The 19,035-nt window shown below is 35.5% G+C and overlaps 1 protein-coding gene across 4 annotated transcripts in view; it reads right to left on the bottom strand.

Annotated features, from left to right (window-relative positions):
* Positions 1–6,049: 6,049 nt before the first annotated feature.
* Positions 6,050–19,035, bottom strand: part of ei24.L (etoposide induced 2.4 L homeolog) — a 21,213-nt gene continuing 8,227 nt past the window's right edge. For 2 of the 4 annotated variants that reach the window (XM_018225711.2, XM_018225713.2), the window contains exons 2-12: positions 18,756–18,841; positions 16,687–16,834; positions 15,187–15,332; positions 14,842–14,902; positions 14,556–14,622; positions 13,949–14,073; positions 12,533–12,652; positions 11,313–11,424; positions 10,273–10,384; positions 8,537–8,611; positions 6,050–7,250 (exon numbers count right to left, since the gene is read on the bottom strand). In XM_018225711.2, coding sequence (XP_018081200.1) covers positions 7,088–7,250; positions 8,537–8,611; positions 10,273–10,384; positions 11,313–11,424; positions 12,533–12,652; positions 13,949–14,073; positions 14,556–14,622; positions 14,842–14,902; positions 15,187–15,332; positions 16,687–16,728 — 1,023 coding nt within the window. In that variant the 5' untranslated portion in view covers positions 16,729–16,834; positions 18,756–18,841 and the 3' untranslated portion in view covers positions 6,050–7,087. The remainder of the gene's footprint in view (positions 7,251–8,536; positions 8,612–10,272; positions 10,385–11,312; positions 11,425–12,532; positions 12,653–13,948; positions 14,074–14,555; positions 14,623–14,841; positions 14,903–15,186; positions 15,333–16,686; positions 16,835–18,755; positions 18,842–19,035) is intronic. The other 2 variants (XM_018225712.2, XM_018225710.2) reach the window with 1 other exon arrangement.

Genomic DNA, 19,035 nt, shown 5'->3' on the forward strand with positions numbered 1-19,035 from the left:
TTAAGTTGGCGAAGTATTGAAGTCAAAGACAGTACTTTGATTATCGAATGGTCGAACGATTTTTACCTCGAATCGAAGTCGAAGTAAATTCTAAGTCGTAGTATCCTATTCGATGGTCGAAGCATTCAAAAAATTACTTCGAACTTTATGTACTTTGAAAATTCACTCAAGCCTTAGTAAATCTGCCCCTAACACTAAATAATTCTGTTCAACTGCATCAAAGGCCTCTTACCAGTAGAGGTATGGGATCAGTTATACATAAACCCATTATCCAGCAAGCTCTGAATTATGGGAAGGTGATCTCCCTTAGACTCAATGTTAATCAATCAATAATTCAAAATGTTAAACACATATTTCATTTATGTCTGTAATAATAAAACGGTTCCTTTTACTTGATCCCAACTAAGATATAATTATTCATTATTATAGGCAAACAATACTATTGGGTTTATTTCATGTTTAAAAAAAATTTCTCCCTCAGGTCCTGGGCACTCTGAATTAAATGTCCTAGACCTGTATTATTATTATTAAGTAGGAACTTGGTAGGAAAGATTCATACATATTACCACTACATCTATCTGACAACATGAAAGGGGTTATTTATCAAAGGTTGAGTTGTTTTTTTTTTTCACAAAAAAAATTGAGTTTTCAAGGATATTTTTTAGTCAAAAATAGATTTTTTTTTGGGCAAAAAAACCCCTCAAATTTTTAGAGATTTATTATACCCCGAAGCTGGAAATAGCCCAAATCCGAAAATACATCATCTAAAACCTGTTGGGAGTCAAGTAAATGTCAGAGGTCCCTTAAACCCTTTGAAGATTTTAATAGCCTTCATGATATTCGAGTTATTTTAGATTTTTTGCTTCAAAACTCAATTAATTCGAGTTTTTCACCCCGACTACACTGAATTTTACATTCAAATTTTTTCTTAAATTAGAAACCATTCGAGTTGTGAGTTCATTCGAGGTCTAAAAAAAGCTCAAAAAGCTCTAAAATACTAAAATGCATAAAAATGTGAAACCTACCTCTAAGCACCCTTTCAATTAGCCTTACTTTTTTCTTATTATATATTTTGAACTATGTCTTCTTTTTCTTCTGACTCTGTGATTCTTTGCAACTTTCAAATGTATGTCAGTGACCCCCATCTTACAACAAATGCTCTGAAAGGCTACAGATACTGTATATTGTTATTACTACTTTTTATTATTCATCTTTCTATTCAGGCCATCTCCTATCCATACTCCAGTCTCTTGTTCAAATAAACAAATGGTTGCTAGAGTTTGAACCCTAGGAAACAGATTGCTAGAGATCGCTGAATAAAAATCTAAATAACTAAAAAAAGAAATAAAAAACAATTGCAAATTGTCTCAGAATATCACTCTCTATATCATATGAAAAGTTAATTTAAAGACGAACAACCCTTTTAATAATGTCAAACCTTTATCCTCCTTGTCCCTAAGAGTCATAACATCAAAATTCCACATGCCAGAAGACATTATCTTGATGTGATCTAAACACATTATATAAAACATAAGCTTCTTGTACTCAAAGAGGCAGTATATAGTTTAAGGAATAGGGCTTGTGCTGAACGTATATTTTTTCTAATGCTAATTCTAACTTAGCTAGGATTGAGTACAATGTAGCATTTTATTAGAGAAAAAAAGTAAATAATTTCTAAAAATTCGAATTGTTTAAAATGGAGTCTATGGGAGATGGCCTTCCCGTAATTTGGAGCTTTCTGGATGATGGGTCCTATACATGTAGTGGCAATATCCAAAATCATTTTGAGACCTCTATCTAAGCTTATTTATGAATAAATTATAATTATCATAAACCCTCATTCTGTCACTTCATGCAACACTCCTTTGAGTGAAAGCCTTAGTTAATCATGAATTTTCAGTCTATATGCACATGCCTCTAATGGCTGTATTTAGAGAATGCATCATTTTAGGATGTGCTCCTATAAGTGAGGATTGCATTATAGCAGGGGTGTCCAACCTTTTGGCTTCCCGGGGCCACGTTTGGAAAAAGAAAAATTGTCTGGGGCCACACATGAAATACACAAACACTTTTGATTTGTAAAATTAAAGAAAATACACAAAAGAGAACTACAATACCAGTTGGATAACCAGATGGAGCTTTACACTGGAATATGGGACACCTGGATATTAAATAGACTTATTATAATATTATTATGACGTTTCCTCGGGAACTGAGCGTTTCAAGATGGGCCGCATTCATATCCATCCTGGGCCGCATGTGGCCCTCGGGCCGCAGGTTGGACGCCCCTGCATTATAGCATCTGTAGCCTTATTAAATGTGACTAATTTGTAAGACAAACATGACAGGCACATCAAATATTATGACAAAGGCACTTATAGCTGCAAAGTCAACCTGTCAGCACTACATTTTTAGTGATACAATGGTAGAAGCACACGATGACAAAAGTAAGGGGTTAAAACACAAAATGCTTACACAGCTGGGGCATTTGGGTGCATATTTTATTAATGTTTTTTAAAATAATAACTTTGTTATTACATTAGGTAATATGGCACCTAATAAAGTGTATAAAGGTATTAGAAGTCACCTCTATATTTTGTGCCCTATAAACAAGCACTACTGCAATGTATTTTATATGGTCCTACAACATTGATGGTCTGGTTACTCTTTGGTGACTTCTACTATCCTTATAGCTTACAGTAGTGTGTATATTATAGAATACCCCGACCACTGCTGAAATCCTGTAAAATTTGTTACTACAAAACATCACTCTGTTTTAGGGGTTCTTGAAAATCAGTGTGTGATCCAACTGCATGCACTCCATCAGGACTAAAAAACAACAAATGAACTTCCCTATGGAAGCAGGGGTAGCACCTCTTTTTGGCTTCCCTTTTAATTTCACAAGATCATTAAAATCGGTCCATCTTTACTGGTGGTCAAGTCAAAACAAGTTATTCAATAGGTCCAAACAACTGTCCAATGTATGGTCAGCTTTTAATAGTTGAAATAAGCTCATAATAGAAGACCTGTATTATTGACTAGTGCTGGACAATGTTAATACAAACCAGTTTCATTAAACAGAATATTTTGAATAATTTAGATTTTGCTTATCAATGTAAAATACAGCAGATCATAACCTTGCAAGTCTTTTTTTTCCCAGCGCTGTAGAAGAAATACAAAATGAATTAGAATGCAAAACTCATGTATACTAAACCGTAGTTACAAAAACAAAACACAGAAACAAATCCATCACATTTCACTCTATACAAAATGTCATTTACATTAAAACTGTGCATTTAATCCTTTCACATCACAAAAAGTGAGAAATCTTTAAAAAAAAAAAAAAAAAAAAAGATTTGACCATAACGTTCTTGGATTTTAAAAACCATAGTTTGCCCCTTCTTCCCTGAGTGCTGTAGCATTGCTGCTCAGTTAAGTTTATTTTTCTTGCTTTGAACAAAGATGACAGGGTAAGGGGCTTATCCTTTTTTCTGCTAAGAACCCCCTGGTATAAGGAATTCAGCATCTCTAGCAATGCAATGGTATAGTAATGAATTTAAAAGATTCACTCCTACAGTCTGAATTATGAAAAATTAAGTGCTTGGCAAATGCAAACTGGCACCTGTATCTGTAACAGGGTTTTTTAAATTATCTGCCTTCACAAAATTATTTTGGCAAGGTTTTACTAACAGAGCTATTGATTAATTACTAAAACAGAATTGTTCCATTCCAGAGCTTTTATGGTAATCAGCAATTTCCATATTTGGTCTAGCCAGCAGTTATTTTAATTACTTGAATAACGTAAATCTTGTTAGCTAGATTTTGGGTCTTTTTCTTTTTTTACTGGTTTTCAAGATGTGTGCTTATTTCTTAGCAACACAGGGTTTTTGAAAGTCTTCTTGATAAGATAGTAAGACATACAATCTATTTTCTAACAAGAACCATTGTTTGAAATATATTTGCTATACTCAAGAATACACTAACAGAATACTGTACCTCAATTCTAAAGCACTACTGACTTCTTTAGCTACACTCAATAACTATGCAACGCAGTCTTACTTAAAGCGCAAGGATTTTGCTGTTTAAAGACTTCTCACAAACAGAAAGCACTAAGTAAAACCTTAATCCTAACACTATAGAATGACACCAACATTTCACAGAACATATGAATGGCTTTAAAATGTCTAGAAGATGGCACAAAAGTATGGAACAGTTATCTAAACGGTTTATTTGTGGGCATAGAAACAGGAGAATATTTAGGTCCAAAGGTTATATGCGGTAATAAAAGACAATGTGTCAAATGCCTTCCCTAAAAAAAAAAAAGTTTTACTATTAAAATGTTATTTAACGTAAAGTATAATTTAATATTAACTGGACTAATAAAGTTAGAGATTCTATCATGATTTTTATGGTGTCGTTTTTATTAATAAATTACACTGTTGTAATTGTATTCCTGAACCAACAAGTATATTTTTTTTAGTTGAAACATTGTTGTGTAGCCAGCCATCTCAGGTAATTGTGTCTTATCCTGTGTTTTCAGAAAGAGACAACATTTGACATTGGAACTGCTTTCGGATAAGCAATTGTTTCTCCTGCTCCATGTAACAGAGGGGGGTGCTATTACTCTAAGTTGCAACTCAGCAGTAAAGAATGACTGAAATTTCAGTCACAAGTCACATGGTTAGGGCACCTGGGAAACTAAGAACATGGATAGCCCCGAATTAAATTTCAAAATGAAATATAAAAAAAAATCTGTTTGCTCTTGCAGGAATCTGCTGGAGGAGCATTATTAATGCCCATGACAGAATCACATTAAAAAAAGGAGCAAATCACTGTATGTATACATGCCCTTATGTTTTCCCCTACCAAGGAAAGCAAAATAATAAAGGCATTATGAATGCAGTTGTCTGTGTAATATAAATATGAATAAATATATCAGAATATTCCTATACTTCGGCTTTTCTCTAACCTCTATTTTGAAGGTCCCTTTGCATACACATTTTAGCTTGATCTAGGGAACCACTCTTCCTGTCTTTAGACCATAATTCATTTTATCTCCTCACAAATACCTCTCACAAGAGTAACTTGGCCTACATTTTTCTGTGCCTCTGACACAGACCGCCACTATTTGGGGGAGGGGGTTAAAACTCATTGGATATTATGTAAATTAATATTTTAGGTTCAATACACATTTTGAGTTCCCTGCTTATTTGATATAAAGATGATCCTTGCAGACAGCACAACCATTATTCTTTCTATCTACTGAGGTGTGCGGTACCTGTACTACTGCTGCTGTACTACTCTCACAAGAGAAATTTCTCACTATAAACCCTCTTCGTCGAGTCAAGGACATGGTCTGAGAGCACTGCTAATAGCAAATGGACTGAAAATGCTAAAAAGCGGATGTGAGGGTGGGGAAATAGGCTGTACAGAGACATAATGCTAAACCATGTTTAGTATATGAATTGTGCTGTTGAAGACGCTGTTACTATATTTACCATGAGCACCTTTTAAGGGCTGCTGAACCTAGATAACAGATGTGTCTACTATGGGTAAGGTAAGATGTCAGGGGAATTGGGAACGTAACATTTGGAGCAGATTGTATTTTATTTTTTTCCCTTAAATCTTGTTCTGTGTGGCTTTATATATTGCAAGAAGTGATGGTTCCGCTCTCCGATATGTTTAAAATTCCAAATCTTTATTCGTCCATAGTTAAAAAAAAAGACACGTTACAGAACGTTGCTTAACGCGTTTCGGGCGCAATCACCCTTAATAATAATAATAATAATAATGCTTATGATTAAGGGCGTTTGTGCCCGAAATGCGGCAAGCAACGTTCTGCAACGTTCTGCAACGTGTCTTTTTTAACTATGGACGAATAAAGATTTGGAAGTTTAAACATTTCAGAGTGAGAAACCATCTCTTCTTGCCTTCTATATTGTGCGGTGTGGGACGCCTGAAGGATTCTAGCACCCGGTCTCAGCATTTGCAAGCTGCCAGTTCTTCTTTACCGGCATATGTGGTGAGTCAGAGCAGTCACGCCTACTTGCTTCTTTCTATATTTAATAGTGCAGTTGGTAAACATTAACTATTAACAAGAACGCAACATGTAATCATAATAAAATAGTATAAAATCCTTCTGTTTGGCCAATAAACCTGGACACCTTTAATGTTTGTGTATTTTTGTTCCTGCCATGTATACTTATATATAAATAGAGGTTTCAGGTGCAGAAATGGTCAATTCTAAACTTTTTGGGGGGCCTTGTGACTCTCAGCAGCAAGTTCAAAATGACAATTGTATGTCTTCCCTTCCAAGTGTGAGGTCTGTGTGGCCAGTGCTGTGTATGTACAAACTAGTCAACACTTTTGAAGATTAGCACAATATATAACTGCTTAAAAAACATGTACATTTCCACTAATGTGGCTCTTGCATGAAAAGAAAAAGGTGACAGAAAACACAGTAAAAAATTAAACATGTCACATTTAAATGTCTAGTTAAATGTGTATTAAGCTGTATGCAATTTCAGTGTAAAGTTTAAGCCTGACTCAAAAAGTAGACATTGAATAAAAATGTAATTTAACTTAAATTAGAACAGATAACATAAAAAAAGATTCATAATTTTGCTTCCTCTGTAATAACTTGTGAAATTTACAGTGCAATTGATAACAAATAGAATAACAGTGCCTCTGCTGCTCTTTGCTTTACAGAGTACAAATGAATCCATTTTTGAGCCTTTAGTGTCATAACAGAAAAAAAACACTGGTTTTAGAAATACCCAGACTGCTACAGCCCCAGAAGGATTCTGGTTTCATTATATTTCCAATATTATTAGAGGCAGATTTCTCAGTTAAAACACAACCATGGCACATACAGGTTCTCAGTACTTTAAGCATAAAAAAAGTGACATAAGTGCCGTTGGAACCAAGAAGTCTCAGGGCTGTGGACAAGAGCTGGAAAGGGGGTGGAGGTTTTTTTTTCAAAAACTGCAAAAATTGTGACCAGGTAGCATGAGGTGCCTTGCCATTCACAGAAAACGATAATTGGTGAGTGCAGCAATGTAGCAGGATGGATGCTTTTGGTTCTACCTCAGTGTCCCAAAGTGGCTTTCTGTTTGGCAGGAGATGGGTGAGGGCTGGGAAGTTTTTCAGAGGAACCAGAGCTGCTTATCGTAGACTGAATATAGACAGTCTTGTGAAAGAGTCTGTTGCTCAGGAACACGACGAGAGAAAAGAGACGGAGCTGGAAATGGCTGAAAACAAAGGAGATTTTTAAAATAAAATATTAGTACAGCAGTTACAAATGCCCTTTGTAGAATAATGTGGCCTACATGTAAGTACAGATACAAGAATATGAAGCAATCGGAGTCCTACTCACCACTGTCAACAGATTTTTTATTTTTTAATTTTTTCTGTCAATATTATACTGTACAATAATAAAACAGTAAATGACAGACATGATTAGGTGTTTGGAGCTATAAAAAAAACATATTTAGAGGAATACCAACATCTTATGAAAAGTGATGCCAATGCCCTCCACAGAACCAGATATCTTGTTTAAAAAAAAAAAAAAAAAAAAAGCCCCTCCCCAAAACAAACTTGCATATAGCCTATAACTTCAGCAGTGGTGGAAAATAGGTTGTTGTTGCTGCTGCTGGTGAAACTGCCCGCAGAATAAAAGTAATCATGGTTATACATTCGCTGCACAACAAAAGATGCCATGGGTAGTCTCTAACAACACATACTATACTGAAGGTTAAAGATTAAAATACCTACCACACATACAAAATACACACGAGAAAAGGGCAGTGTCCTTTTCTGCCTTCATAGTAAAATATAAACATTTATACAAACATTACAACATGTTTTTTTGTTGATTAATTTTTAATATTCGAGAAATGTCTATTGAACACTTTGTAAAGAAAAACTTGGTTACATTGAAATCATGAATTTTCAAACTTAATAATATAGTTACTATTAAGATATGCAGTAAAACTTGGGGGGTTAAAAGAACAATAACACCAAAAAACCAAAGTGTTTCTAAAGTAATTAAAATATAATGTACTGCAGCCCTGCACTGGTAAAAGTTGTGTGCTTGCTTTAAAATCACTACTATAGTCCGGGGCAGCCTTTCAAGCTGGAATAAAGGAGGAAAAGGCTCAAGTTACATAGCAGATAACAGATAAGCTGTAGTGTAGAATGGTGTTTTACGGATATTTTCTACTATCTGCTATGTAACCTGTGCCTTTTTCTCTTTTTCTTTCCTTTCAGTTTGAATGGCTGCCCCCTGTGGCTACACAGCAGCTTAATTACATTAGCTATACTAGTGTTTCTGAAGCATACACACAACTGTTACCAGTGCAGGGAAACAGTACACAATTACACTGATTCACTTAATAGTTGGTATTACTGTTCCTTTAAGAAAAGAAAGTTTATAAATGGATTTCAACAAAAAGTAAGGCATTTTACCACATCAGTTGTTGCATATTTACAGTTGTTACTGCATAATAATATTAAGAAAAATAGGTGTTTTACTTACTACACTTTCACAGGTGTTTTAGCTTCATTAGCACTGATAATAAACAGTGGGAAAAGAATAGAGAACAAACAGCCACTGCAAAAATAAAGTGTGACAATTAGATTTCAGAATGGTTGTTGCTTAACAAAATGTATGCAGTAATATATACAGTAAAAGGTCATGGCATACCATTTGAACATAATATGCCTTATAATATTTGCATTTATACAACACAAGTGGAAAATTGTTGTGGCAAAGCAAAAAATAATGTTCCTTAACATTTCTAAATGCAAACATACTGATAATGGATGTTTTAAACTTATAAAATGTAATAAACGTGTACAATGCTTGGTCGTCATACTTTTGTCTATTCAAAGAATAAGAAAAGAGTCAATTCTTTCTAATAAATAGTGTATTTATTTAGTGTGTTTATTTGCTCGTCAGTGTATGTACATATTGAAGTCACTGGTAATTATGACAACTTTTAACATTTCTTTTAATATATCTGTTGATAACTCAGATAACTCTGCTAGACAGCTAGAGGTCAAGGCAGCTTCAAGATGTATGTTTGGGACTTGGAGTTTTTGAACAAGGTTTTTTTTTATAAATTGTGTCACCTTATTTAGTTAGAATCAAGGTACTCTGTATTACTATTACATAGAAAAAGGAAATTTTTATTAAATTAGAATCATTTGCTTAAAATGGACTCTATGGAAGATGGCCTACCTGTAATTCAATGCTTTCTGGATATTGACTTTATAGATAAAAGATGTCATACCTGTATCTGACCTGGGAGAAGACTACAGCAGGCACATATTTTGGGAAATTCTGATTGTTTTATCTGGTTGTCGCCCAATTACGTTTTGATGAGTCCAGATAAAACCATTGTAATTACAATAAGGGTCTGGCCTCACGAGCAGATTGGGGGAGATTAGTCGCCCCATCGACAAATCTCTTCTTCGGGGCGACAATCTCCACAAACTGCCTTCCCCCTGCCCTCTGCCGGGTAAAATGAAAATCACCTGGGGGAAGGCACATGCAGCGCTTAGTTTCGGAAGCCGCCGAAGTTTCCTCGTGAGGCAACTTCGGAAAACGAAGCGCCTTGTGTGCCTTCCCCCAGGCGATTTTCATTTCATCAGTCGGAGGGCAGGGAGAAGGCAGTTTGGGGAGATTGTCGCCACGAAGAAGAGGAAATCTCGCGAATCTGCTAGTGTGGCTAGACCCTAAAAGGAGAAGGAAAGGCATCCTGCACTTGGGGGTGCCAAATGTTAGGGACCCCAAGTGATTGTATTGACTTACCTAAAACCCCGGGCCATGCTCCTATCAGCAGAAAACTGCACTGGCCTGGGGTTATACCAGTGAGCACCACGGAGCGATCCTCTTCCTGCTTCTTCTTGCTTCAAATTTTCCAGGGCAAACACATGCATGGTTGAACGAAATAGCCGAGTTTTTAGTTAAAGTTCGGCTTTTCGTTCAAAGAAAGCGGAAGACGGAAGAGAAGCGTTTTGTGGTGCTCACTGGTATAACCCCGAGCCAGTTTTCTGCTGATAGGAACACCGGCCTAAGGTTTCAGGTAGGTGCCTAACATTTGGAACCCCTAAGTGCAGGATGCCTTTCCTTCTCCTTTAACAGACACCTTTTGAAGTCTTCTCCCAGGTCAATCATCTACTTGTAAATTATGGGTAGACTATTTCCCATTTTAGGCAAATGATTGTGAATGGCTTTTTCAACGTCAGTAAATTTTACTAACAGATTACCTAATAATATACGATGACTGCATGGCAGTTAGTGAAGCCAAGGGTAAACCGAATCCAAAGTAGTAAGGCCAGTTTCTTTCAATGTTGGATAACCGCTGATGCATTTCTATTCCTGCAAATGTAACGCAGCTTTAAAGCAAAGAAATTGTTTGGTTTATTTTTTTTATTTCAATTTATTCATGATGTGGTACTTGAAACATTCACCTTCCTGATAATGTTTGAAGTATTGCATCTTCTGCTATATACCGATTCAATAAAAAGCATAATTTTCAGTTACCAATATCTAGAAATCTTCAATCAACTGCACCCCACTGCTGCTAGACAAGACGACTACAGTACAGCTGCAACAGGTCAATAAAACATATTTTCTGTGTCCCTTTTTCAGTTCCTTAAAATCACACTGCTGCAAACAAGCATTCACTTCAGACATTTATCACAGAAAATCACACTGCTGCAAACAAGCATTCACTTCAGACATTTATCACAGAAAACAGATGTGTTTGTTTGGAAGAAATATGTCAGACTGTTTTGAATAGTCGAACAACCGTTCTGCTCTGTGGAATATTGTGTTGTGAATGCCATGACGTCTTAATCTTTACTCCCCAATGTGTATTGCATACAGTAAAAAAGCATTTGAATTTACTTCCACAGGGGGAGAAAATGGAACCAGCTAGGAAAATAAATTGTTACCGGATATTTTTTTCATTGGGCTTGGGTGTTTATAAAAAAGGCCACGTTTTTACTGAGGCATTACAGTTATTGTAAAAATGTCTTCATAGCTTTACTATGCATAATACAGTGGCTCTACAAATCACACATCTTTAAAAATGTAGTAAATGAAAAATACACCTATGGTCAACAACAATGGGAGTCTCTCCGGCTGCTGTACACTATTTACTGGCAAATTACCCTGCTATATGGAAGATACTTGAAACTGCTTTCTGTGTCTACTATAAACTATACTCTACCAACTTACTGCATAATAGCTACAAATTACTTTATTTCAGAAATACTAAAGCATTTTTATTACTCTTATTTACCTTTGTTGAACCACCGATATTCAAAGCAGTACAGCGAGTAGAGCAAAGACATGTGAAGAAGACTAATGATCTGGCCAATGACATCAATGGGAAACAGGCTCACAAACATTCCCTAAATAAAAAAAAAAGGGGTGAGATTGCACATTTTAGCAGATAGGTAGGCATGTCTTTAGCAGAGGCTATATTTTCCCAGACCCTTGAGACCTGTGTGCTTTTGTTGATAAAGCACGTTTCAAAATTTCCTGCGTTTATTTTAGTACATAAAAGTATAATCTAACAGAGTTGCTTTTGATAATGCTGGCTTTCCTTGACCCACTAATCACCAACCAGTTTAAGATCTACTAGTAGATCCCAGTTAGAAGTTACCTTTTTTGGAGATTAAGTAAACCATTTTACCCAGTACAAAATTCTGACATAGCATTCAATAAACAAACAGATTTAAAAAGTCACTAACATTTTTTAATGTATTTAAAGTGGTTGTTCACCTTTGAATTAACTTTTAGTATGACGTAGAGAGTTATAGTCTGAGATACTTTGCAATTGGTTTTTATTTTTTATTGTTTGTGGTTTTTTAGTTATTTTTTGAGCTTTTTCTTCAGCAGCTCTCCAGTTTGTATTTCAGCAATCTTGTTGCTATGGTCCAAATAACTGTAGCAACCATGCATCGATTTGAATAAGAAACTGGAATACCTGCTGAAGTTACCTGCTGTTGTCATTATTAAGGGTATTATATATTTGCAGCACACAAGAATAATTTTTCTCACAAAATTATGAATGGCAGGAACAATTATTGATATATGTTAACATTAGCCTAATTTATAAAAACACATCCAGCATCAATAAGCTAAACTTTAAGGACATTGACAGACATTTTTCCATTAATAAAAAGCATCGCCTTCCATGTATATTATTTACACACACATTACAGAGATATTTACATTATAACAAACAAAACGCCCACACTCATCAGGCCGAATTATGCAAATTTAAATAATATTTTTTCTGGACAAAATTTACTTAAATTTGACCTGGTAAATGCAGTGCTCTGTTCCTTTACATATGCTGTTCACCACTTATTACTTCTACATGTAGATTTTCCTTTCACTTTCCTCAGTTTATTTTCAATAAATAAACATCCTTCCTACCTGTGGTTTTCCTCAAATACATGAATTCCCCACTCAATAACAGTTTAAGCAACTTTAAAATAGAAATAAATATACCTGGATCAGGAAAAGTGCTTGTAGAAGAAGGTTGAATAGCATGTCAGCTATAATTTTACTAACACTTGAAAAGGGTTGAGGTTTTCTTCCTGACAGCTCAAATGCCAAATCTGCAATATCCTACAGTGAGAGAGAAGAGATGGTACATGTATGAGACCTGTTATCCAGAATGCTCGGGACCTGGGGTATTCCAGATAATGGATCTTTCTGTAATATGGATCTTTGTGCCTTCAATCTACTAGAAACTCTACTAGAAACTCTACTAGAAACTCTACTAGAAACTCTACTAGAAACTCTACTAGAAACTCTACTAGAAACCCTACTAGAAACCCTACTAGAAACCCTACTAGAAACCCTACTAGAAACCCTACTAGAAACTCTACTAGAAACTCATGTAATCATTAAATAAAAGGATTAATCATATCTTAGTTTGGATCAAGTACAAGGCACTGTTTTATTTTTACAGAGAAAAATGGCCTTTCCATAATTTGAAACCTTCTGGATAATGGGATTCTGGATAACGGATCCCATACCTGTATTTATTTTGGGCCATGGTCCCCTGCAATTACAAAGTTAACTTAATAGTGAGTTATTTTTTTTAGTAAAACAACTTCCTAAATACACCTGAAATGGATACAGTTTATACAGTATAGATACTTTAGATCTTCCAAAATATTCTGTAGTGTCCACCTATACCTGTAGTGTGGTTGGAGGCAAACAACTGAATGTCAGATTAGACAGTAAAAAAGACTGCATGTTGATTCTAGAAGCCATCACCATCTGTTACATGACTGGGAAACAAAAAACTGATCATGGTGCAACTGACAAATATGCTTATATGACTATGGCATCATTTAAGCCACTATTTTAAATATATCCCAGCAGTCACCATCTGGCTAGCAGGTGGTGTATGCTAGAAGGAATGACGTGCCAACTGTGGGTACAAACAATCATGTGTCTAGGACATTATTGGTAAGTCTAGTTGGAACCTGGCTTTTGTTTGAAAGAGGAGAAATTGGCCCAAAAAAGGCTATGTGTATAACAGAATGGTTAAAATTGATGCCTCTGTACAATTACTGTAAAATTACTTACTGGTGTTAATTTCCGAAAATTTCACAACATTCAAGGCTATTTCCCTACATCCTCATGCTTCTATCCTATTGCTCACCTATCATTGTGAATTAATGTAATTTACACTCATAATATATATATTCATGGACTATTTCAGTCAGGAGAAACGGTGCAGTGGTACAGGTGTTTCCTCTACTGGTTTCACACAAACTACAGTCTCAAAAGTGAACAGTAGTTCATTAGTTTACCAACAAGCACACAAAGGTAACTAATGTTCTACAGATTTGTAGCAGACAGATTTAGAATTTTCTGACAAATCACCATTCCTACAGGCTCATTACATACCTGGAACCAGATGGCATTAACAACTTTACTGAGGACGAACAGAGGGAGAACCCATAGGGCACTAAAAACAGAAGTGAGGATAAATTCGAGCCAAGACCAGACATCTCCATGTAAGGATGGATCCCCTAAGAATAGCAGGTTAGTATCTCAAGAACACTGCATTAACAAAAAAAAAAAAACTAACATTTTTTTTTTAATTTCACATAACAGCCTTGAGGATAATGTAATTGTAATATCCAGACTTTAAAATCTGTTCTCAAACAATACCTATTCTGACACTTATTAAATATAATTGATTAATTCATGATTGCATACTGTTAATGACACTTTACATACACAGGACCTGAGAACCACTAAATTATATTTTTAAGAAAGGGTTGGATGTCTTTTTACAATGTGAGAATATACTAAGTTAGCTTTAGTACAAAGTTTATGAAGGGACTGGATTTTCCCCCCTTTGAGGCAAATGAGAAATGCTGCAGGTGCGGTTTTTTTCTGCCCCAGAAACGTTATGTCCATGATAGAAGAAACCCTAACGCTTTTTGTGGGGATATCTCATTAACTCTTAATATTCCTTGTAAAGCTTTAGAAATGTCAGTGAACTTACCAATTATACGTGCTGTAACCGTTTGAAGAAGTGGGATAAACATTCGATAAAACAAGAAGAGGCTCAACTTTAAATAAAAACAAAATACAGAACAAAGGCTTCAGAGTTCTACATTAAAAAATTCAGAGAATTATAAGGCTGTAAATGGCAATAGTTTTATATCAAAAGCAGAAATGCAGAACTGTTATTAACTCTGCTGGTAATCAATAAGATAGGTAAGCGTAAACTTTTATAGTATAGTTTTGTACCTGCAGCATGATTACAGGCAACACTAACTGGGACTTACCCAGAATACACCACCATTCCATGCACAGCATTGAAAGATCCTGGTAACAATGCGTGGTTCACTAAAGACAGAAAAATGTCAAAATATTACTAGCAATATCACTAGCAATTTGTTACTAGAGACAGCGAAAAGTGGTCCTGGAACATATATTATATTCATATATAGCCCTATTCCCAAAAGTTTCTGTGATTGCAGCTTCATGTATCTCAGACATGTATCTGACCAGTCATCCACAAACAAAAATATTTTTTTTTTATGCATTGCAGTATGCAAGCTCATGAGTTACATTACAATGTTGTAAAAATGAAAGAACTTCTGGTAATTATGTAATTTCAGGATACTCACTTTTCTGGCTTTCTTTCTTCATTTTGGGCTCTCCTCTGTGCAAGAGCACTGTTAGCTCGCCTCTTCCTCTGTTCCTCCCTCTTCTGCTGAATTCTGGCATCCAGCTTTGAAATTGTGCATATTCCCCAAATGGAGTCTTTGATTCCCTGTGAAAAAGACAACCATGGAAAGTCAAAAGAGACTTGAAAGTGGCGTAATCATTTGGAGCAAACATAACATTTGCAATCTTTCTTCTTCTGTCCGAAGTGCTCGTTACACCAACCATTGTGTCAAACCAAAGGTGTAACCATTTAAATTGACAGCCCAGTCAAACATTTCATCCCACCAGGTCTCAGTGAGACATCGTTTTTCATGCATGCAATTGACTAACAATTAGCTCTGACAAACTTTGTGCATTTCCAGCATACAGCAGAGGTTACTACTTTTCCCTCTGATATTTAAATTATTTAATGGAGAATTAGATTTAAAGTTACTCTTGTAACAGAGGGATCTCCCTAGCTGGTAAACTGTATGCCCCCTCACACACTAGTGTAATACACTATATTAATTTAGTGTTCATTAATAATTAGGATGTCTTGATTTATATGGTAAGGGTCCTTTTATACATAAGTGGATTTGGTTTAAGTTGAAAGGCTATTTATAAAAAAAAAACACACAGACAAAAAAAACATGGACTCTGAAGTGGATTTTGTAGCATTTGATTGAGATACAGAACACTGGCATCTTGGCCTTTGGAGGTTTCATATACTAGGATGCCGGATAAGGGGTCCAATACATGTAATGTATATGATGATGCTATTCCTTAAAGGGGTTGTTCACCTACCAAACACTATTTTCAGTTCAGTTGTTTTCAGATTGTTCCCCAGAAGTAATGACTTTTTTTTCAATTACTTTCCATTATTTATTTATTTTTTTACATTTTTCCAAAATCTATGTTTAAAGTTGAATGTTCGTGTCTCTGGTATTTGAGTCTGGCCACTCAGTAATTCAGGTGCAGACTCTTAAATGTTACAATTTTGCAACATTTAGTTGATACATTTCTCAGCAGCATCTCTGGAATATTAGCAGCTATTGTATCAATTCTAACAGCTGCCTGTAATGAAACCCAGAGATTCTGCTCAGCAGGGACAAAGATAAGAAATGTATCAACTAAATGTATCAGTTTAGAACAGTTTACAGGGTCAGCGACCCCCCTGCCAAAGTTGCTTTAGAAGGTAAAAAATGACGCTTTACACTTCAACATTAGAAAAATAGTGACACATAGAAAATAGAAAGTAATTGGAAAAAGTAGTTCGTTTTGATGATCTATCTGAAAACAACTAGTTGTTTGAAGGTGAACAACCCCTTTAATGTTATGATTTTCAATTTTACCAGCTTGTTGCATAACGTAAAACCACCAAAGAAATTCCAAATGAATGGAAATACCTGATATACAATGGCTGAAAACAGTGTATGGCGGAACACTGAAGTTGTGCACACATTTTCTAAATTCAAACTTACACGGGTAAGATCATTGAGAAAGGTCCTTAAGCTGTCAGCCATCTTCTCTGAATACTGCGTTGGGTAACCAAATTATCAACTGCAGAGGGACAGCATATGTAATGTCCTACAATTGCTCATCATGGACAGAGATAGCTCATAAAAAAACCTATTAAAGAAAACATAAAACAGAGATTTCATTACTACAGTTAAAAAAATCTAAAACAGCAATGTAACTTGAAAAATAAAAATATATAAGGGCTTAAAGGAGTAAGAACATATGCCAGTTGTGTTGTTCTTGCAGTATCTTAAAGGGGATGTTCACCTTTTGCAAACCCTACCAATGACTAATACCCCATTTTACATTTTTCAGGGGACCAGAAAAATATAGTGTAAAATCCAGGAAAATGTAAAATCAGGGAAATGTATTATGCATAATATATAAGTGGGACCACAAAACAACAATGTAAAATGAGGGAAAACTTAAAATCAGGGGATGTAAAATGGGGGTTCTACTGTATAAATAGATTTGAAAAACTGTTCAGAAGACCCTTGGCATTTGCCCCATATGCCACTGCCCTTTAAATTAAAGAATGTAACTAATGACAAAAATGTCATTATTATATTAGTAATCTGTTTCTACTACCACAGGTGATAATTGCAGTGCATTCACCAACTTCTCTACAAGTTAGAAAATAAAAGCAAATAAACGTCCTGCATTGTTGCTCCTAAGGGTGAGGAAACTATGTACGTAAGGTCCACTTCTATAATATAACACACTCTGCGGCACTTCCTTTTGTAAAGGTGAAAAAAGTGCTTTTATTTTGGTCACAGATCAGGTGACGTTTCAGGCTCTTTCTTTTGATCCACTTCTCTCAGCTTGAAATTTTTAAGCAGGGGATAGAAAAGGATCCACTCCTATAAGCTTCTGTGCATAGCTGCACTGATAGGCACAGTGTCAACTTTCAAGTTTTTTGGACAACTCTTCACTCCAGTGCACTTAGGCCAACACTGTGTCTGTCAGTGCAGCTATCTCTACCTAGCTATCGCTTCTCTCTACCTGCCTAAAACACAGGCTGAGAGAAGCAGACCATATGCACAGAGAACATTCACCCTAAAACATTTCTATTCGCTCTCTTTGATGGGGAACAGCTTGTATACAACAATCAAGGTATTCTCAATATAGTAAATGTGGTTATTAGGGAACGGATATATTGGACAGTTTGTTATTGTGCTTTTGAATCCATTTTAAACCAGGATTTGCAATTCTGCTGCTGATGCTGCTAGCTGTGCCTGAATAAGAGAACTGCCTCAGAGCTGTCCTGAGATAAGGAAACGGTTCAGTAGGTTTGGAGACAGATATGGATTTATCACAGTGATTCAGCTAGCTTATTTCTTATGCAGTACCCATATGGCTTAATGAGGGCAATTGGATTTACAGCTTTAATGAATGTTTATAGCTATTAGTAATAAAATTATTTTCCTGTGTCTCTGTATCCACTGGATATTTGCTTAGAATATTGGTGCAAACACAATTAGGCTATGCCTGGTTACACATATTTGACATGTTGTTCAATTCAGTCTCTTAACCCCCCCCCCTATCCAGCACCCAACCTAAACTCCTTTTATGAAATGATCTAGCATACAACACCCTTCCTCAATCCCATTTACACCAACCATTAACTAATCCTATTTATCTGATGTGAAGAAACAGGATAACAGACTAATTTGAAATAGTGATAAATAAATATGATTAGCAAATCTTTAATAAATGATAGCTGCAGAATATGTCAGCACTATATAAATCAAAGAATAATAAGTAATAATAATATACCTAATTTATCCTGCCACAGAGAATCATCTAATAATTAATAGTTCAAAAATAACCAAGGTGCTTGAGGTCAAACATAATGCAATGGGGCCGATCCACTTTACTACAGTGCAAAGTTGTGTTCACTTATTTGATTTAACTAAATTATAATTTCACGCTATACTTCCTAAAAACCTTTTAGGGTTGTTTTAGGTGATATCCCTCTCCAACACACATTGATGTGTTTTATAGAACTTTGTTCCCATCATAGATTACTTACAGAATCATTCAAGTCTATTCACACCCTTGGCAATGCTGGACCTTGGTAACCATGGGAACTGCATTAGCATGGCAACCAGAGAGGGTCTGTGAAAGGGATCACATCACATTGTTGGAAAATCAAATAGAGCAATTTATCTTTCCTTCAAAATTCAACAGTGAAAAGCCAAGATGAAACAATGGAAAAACTGCACAACAATCAAGCAATGGTAGCTTAGAGCCAACTATTGTCTCTGTTTTCAAAGTGAGCCAGATGATATAAAAACATGAATATATATATA

Source organism: Xenopus laevis, chromosome 7L, assembly GCF_017654675.1.
Source record: "Xenopus laevis strain J_2021 chromosome 7L, Xenopus_laevis_v10.1, whole genome shotgun sequence".
In the NCBI taxonomy this organism is placed as follows: Eukaryota; Metazoa; Chordata; class Amphibia; order Anura; family Pipidae; genus Xenopus; species Xenopus laevis.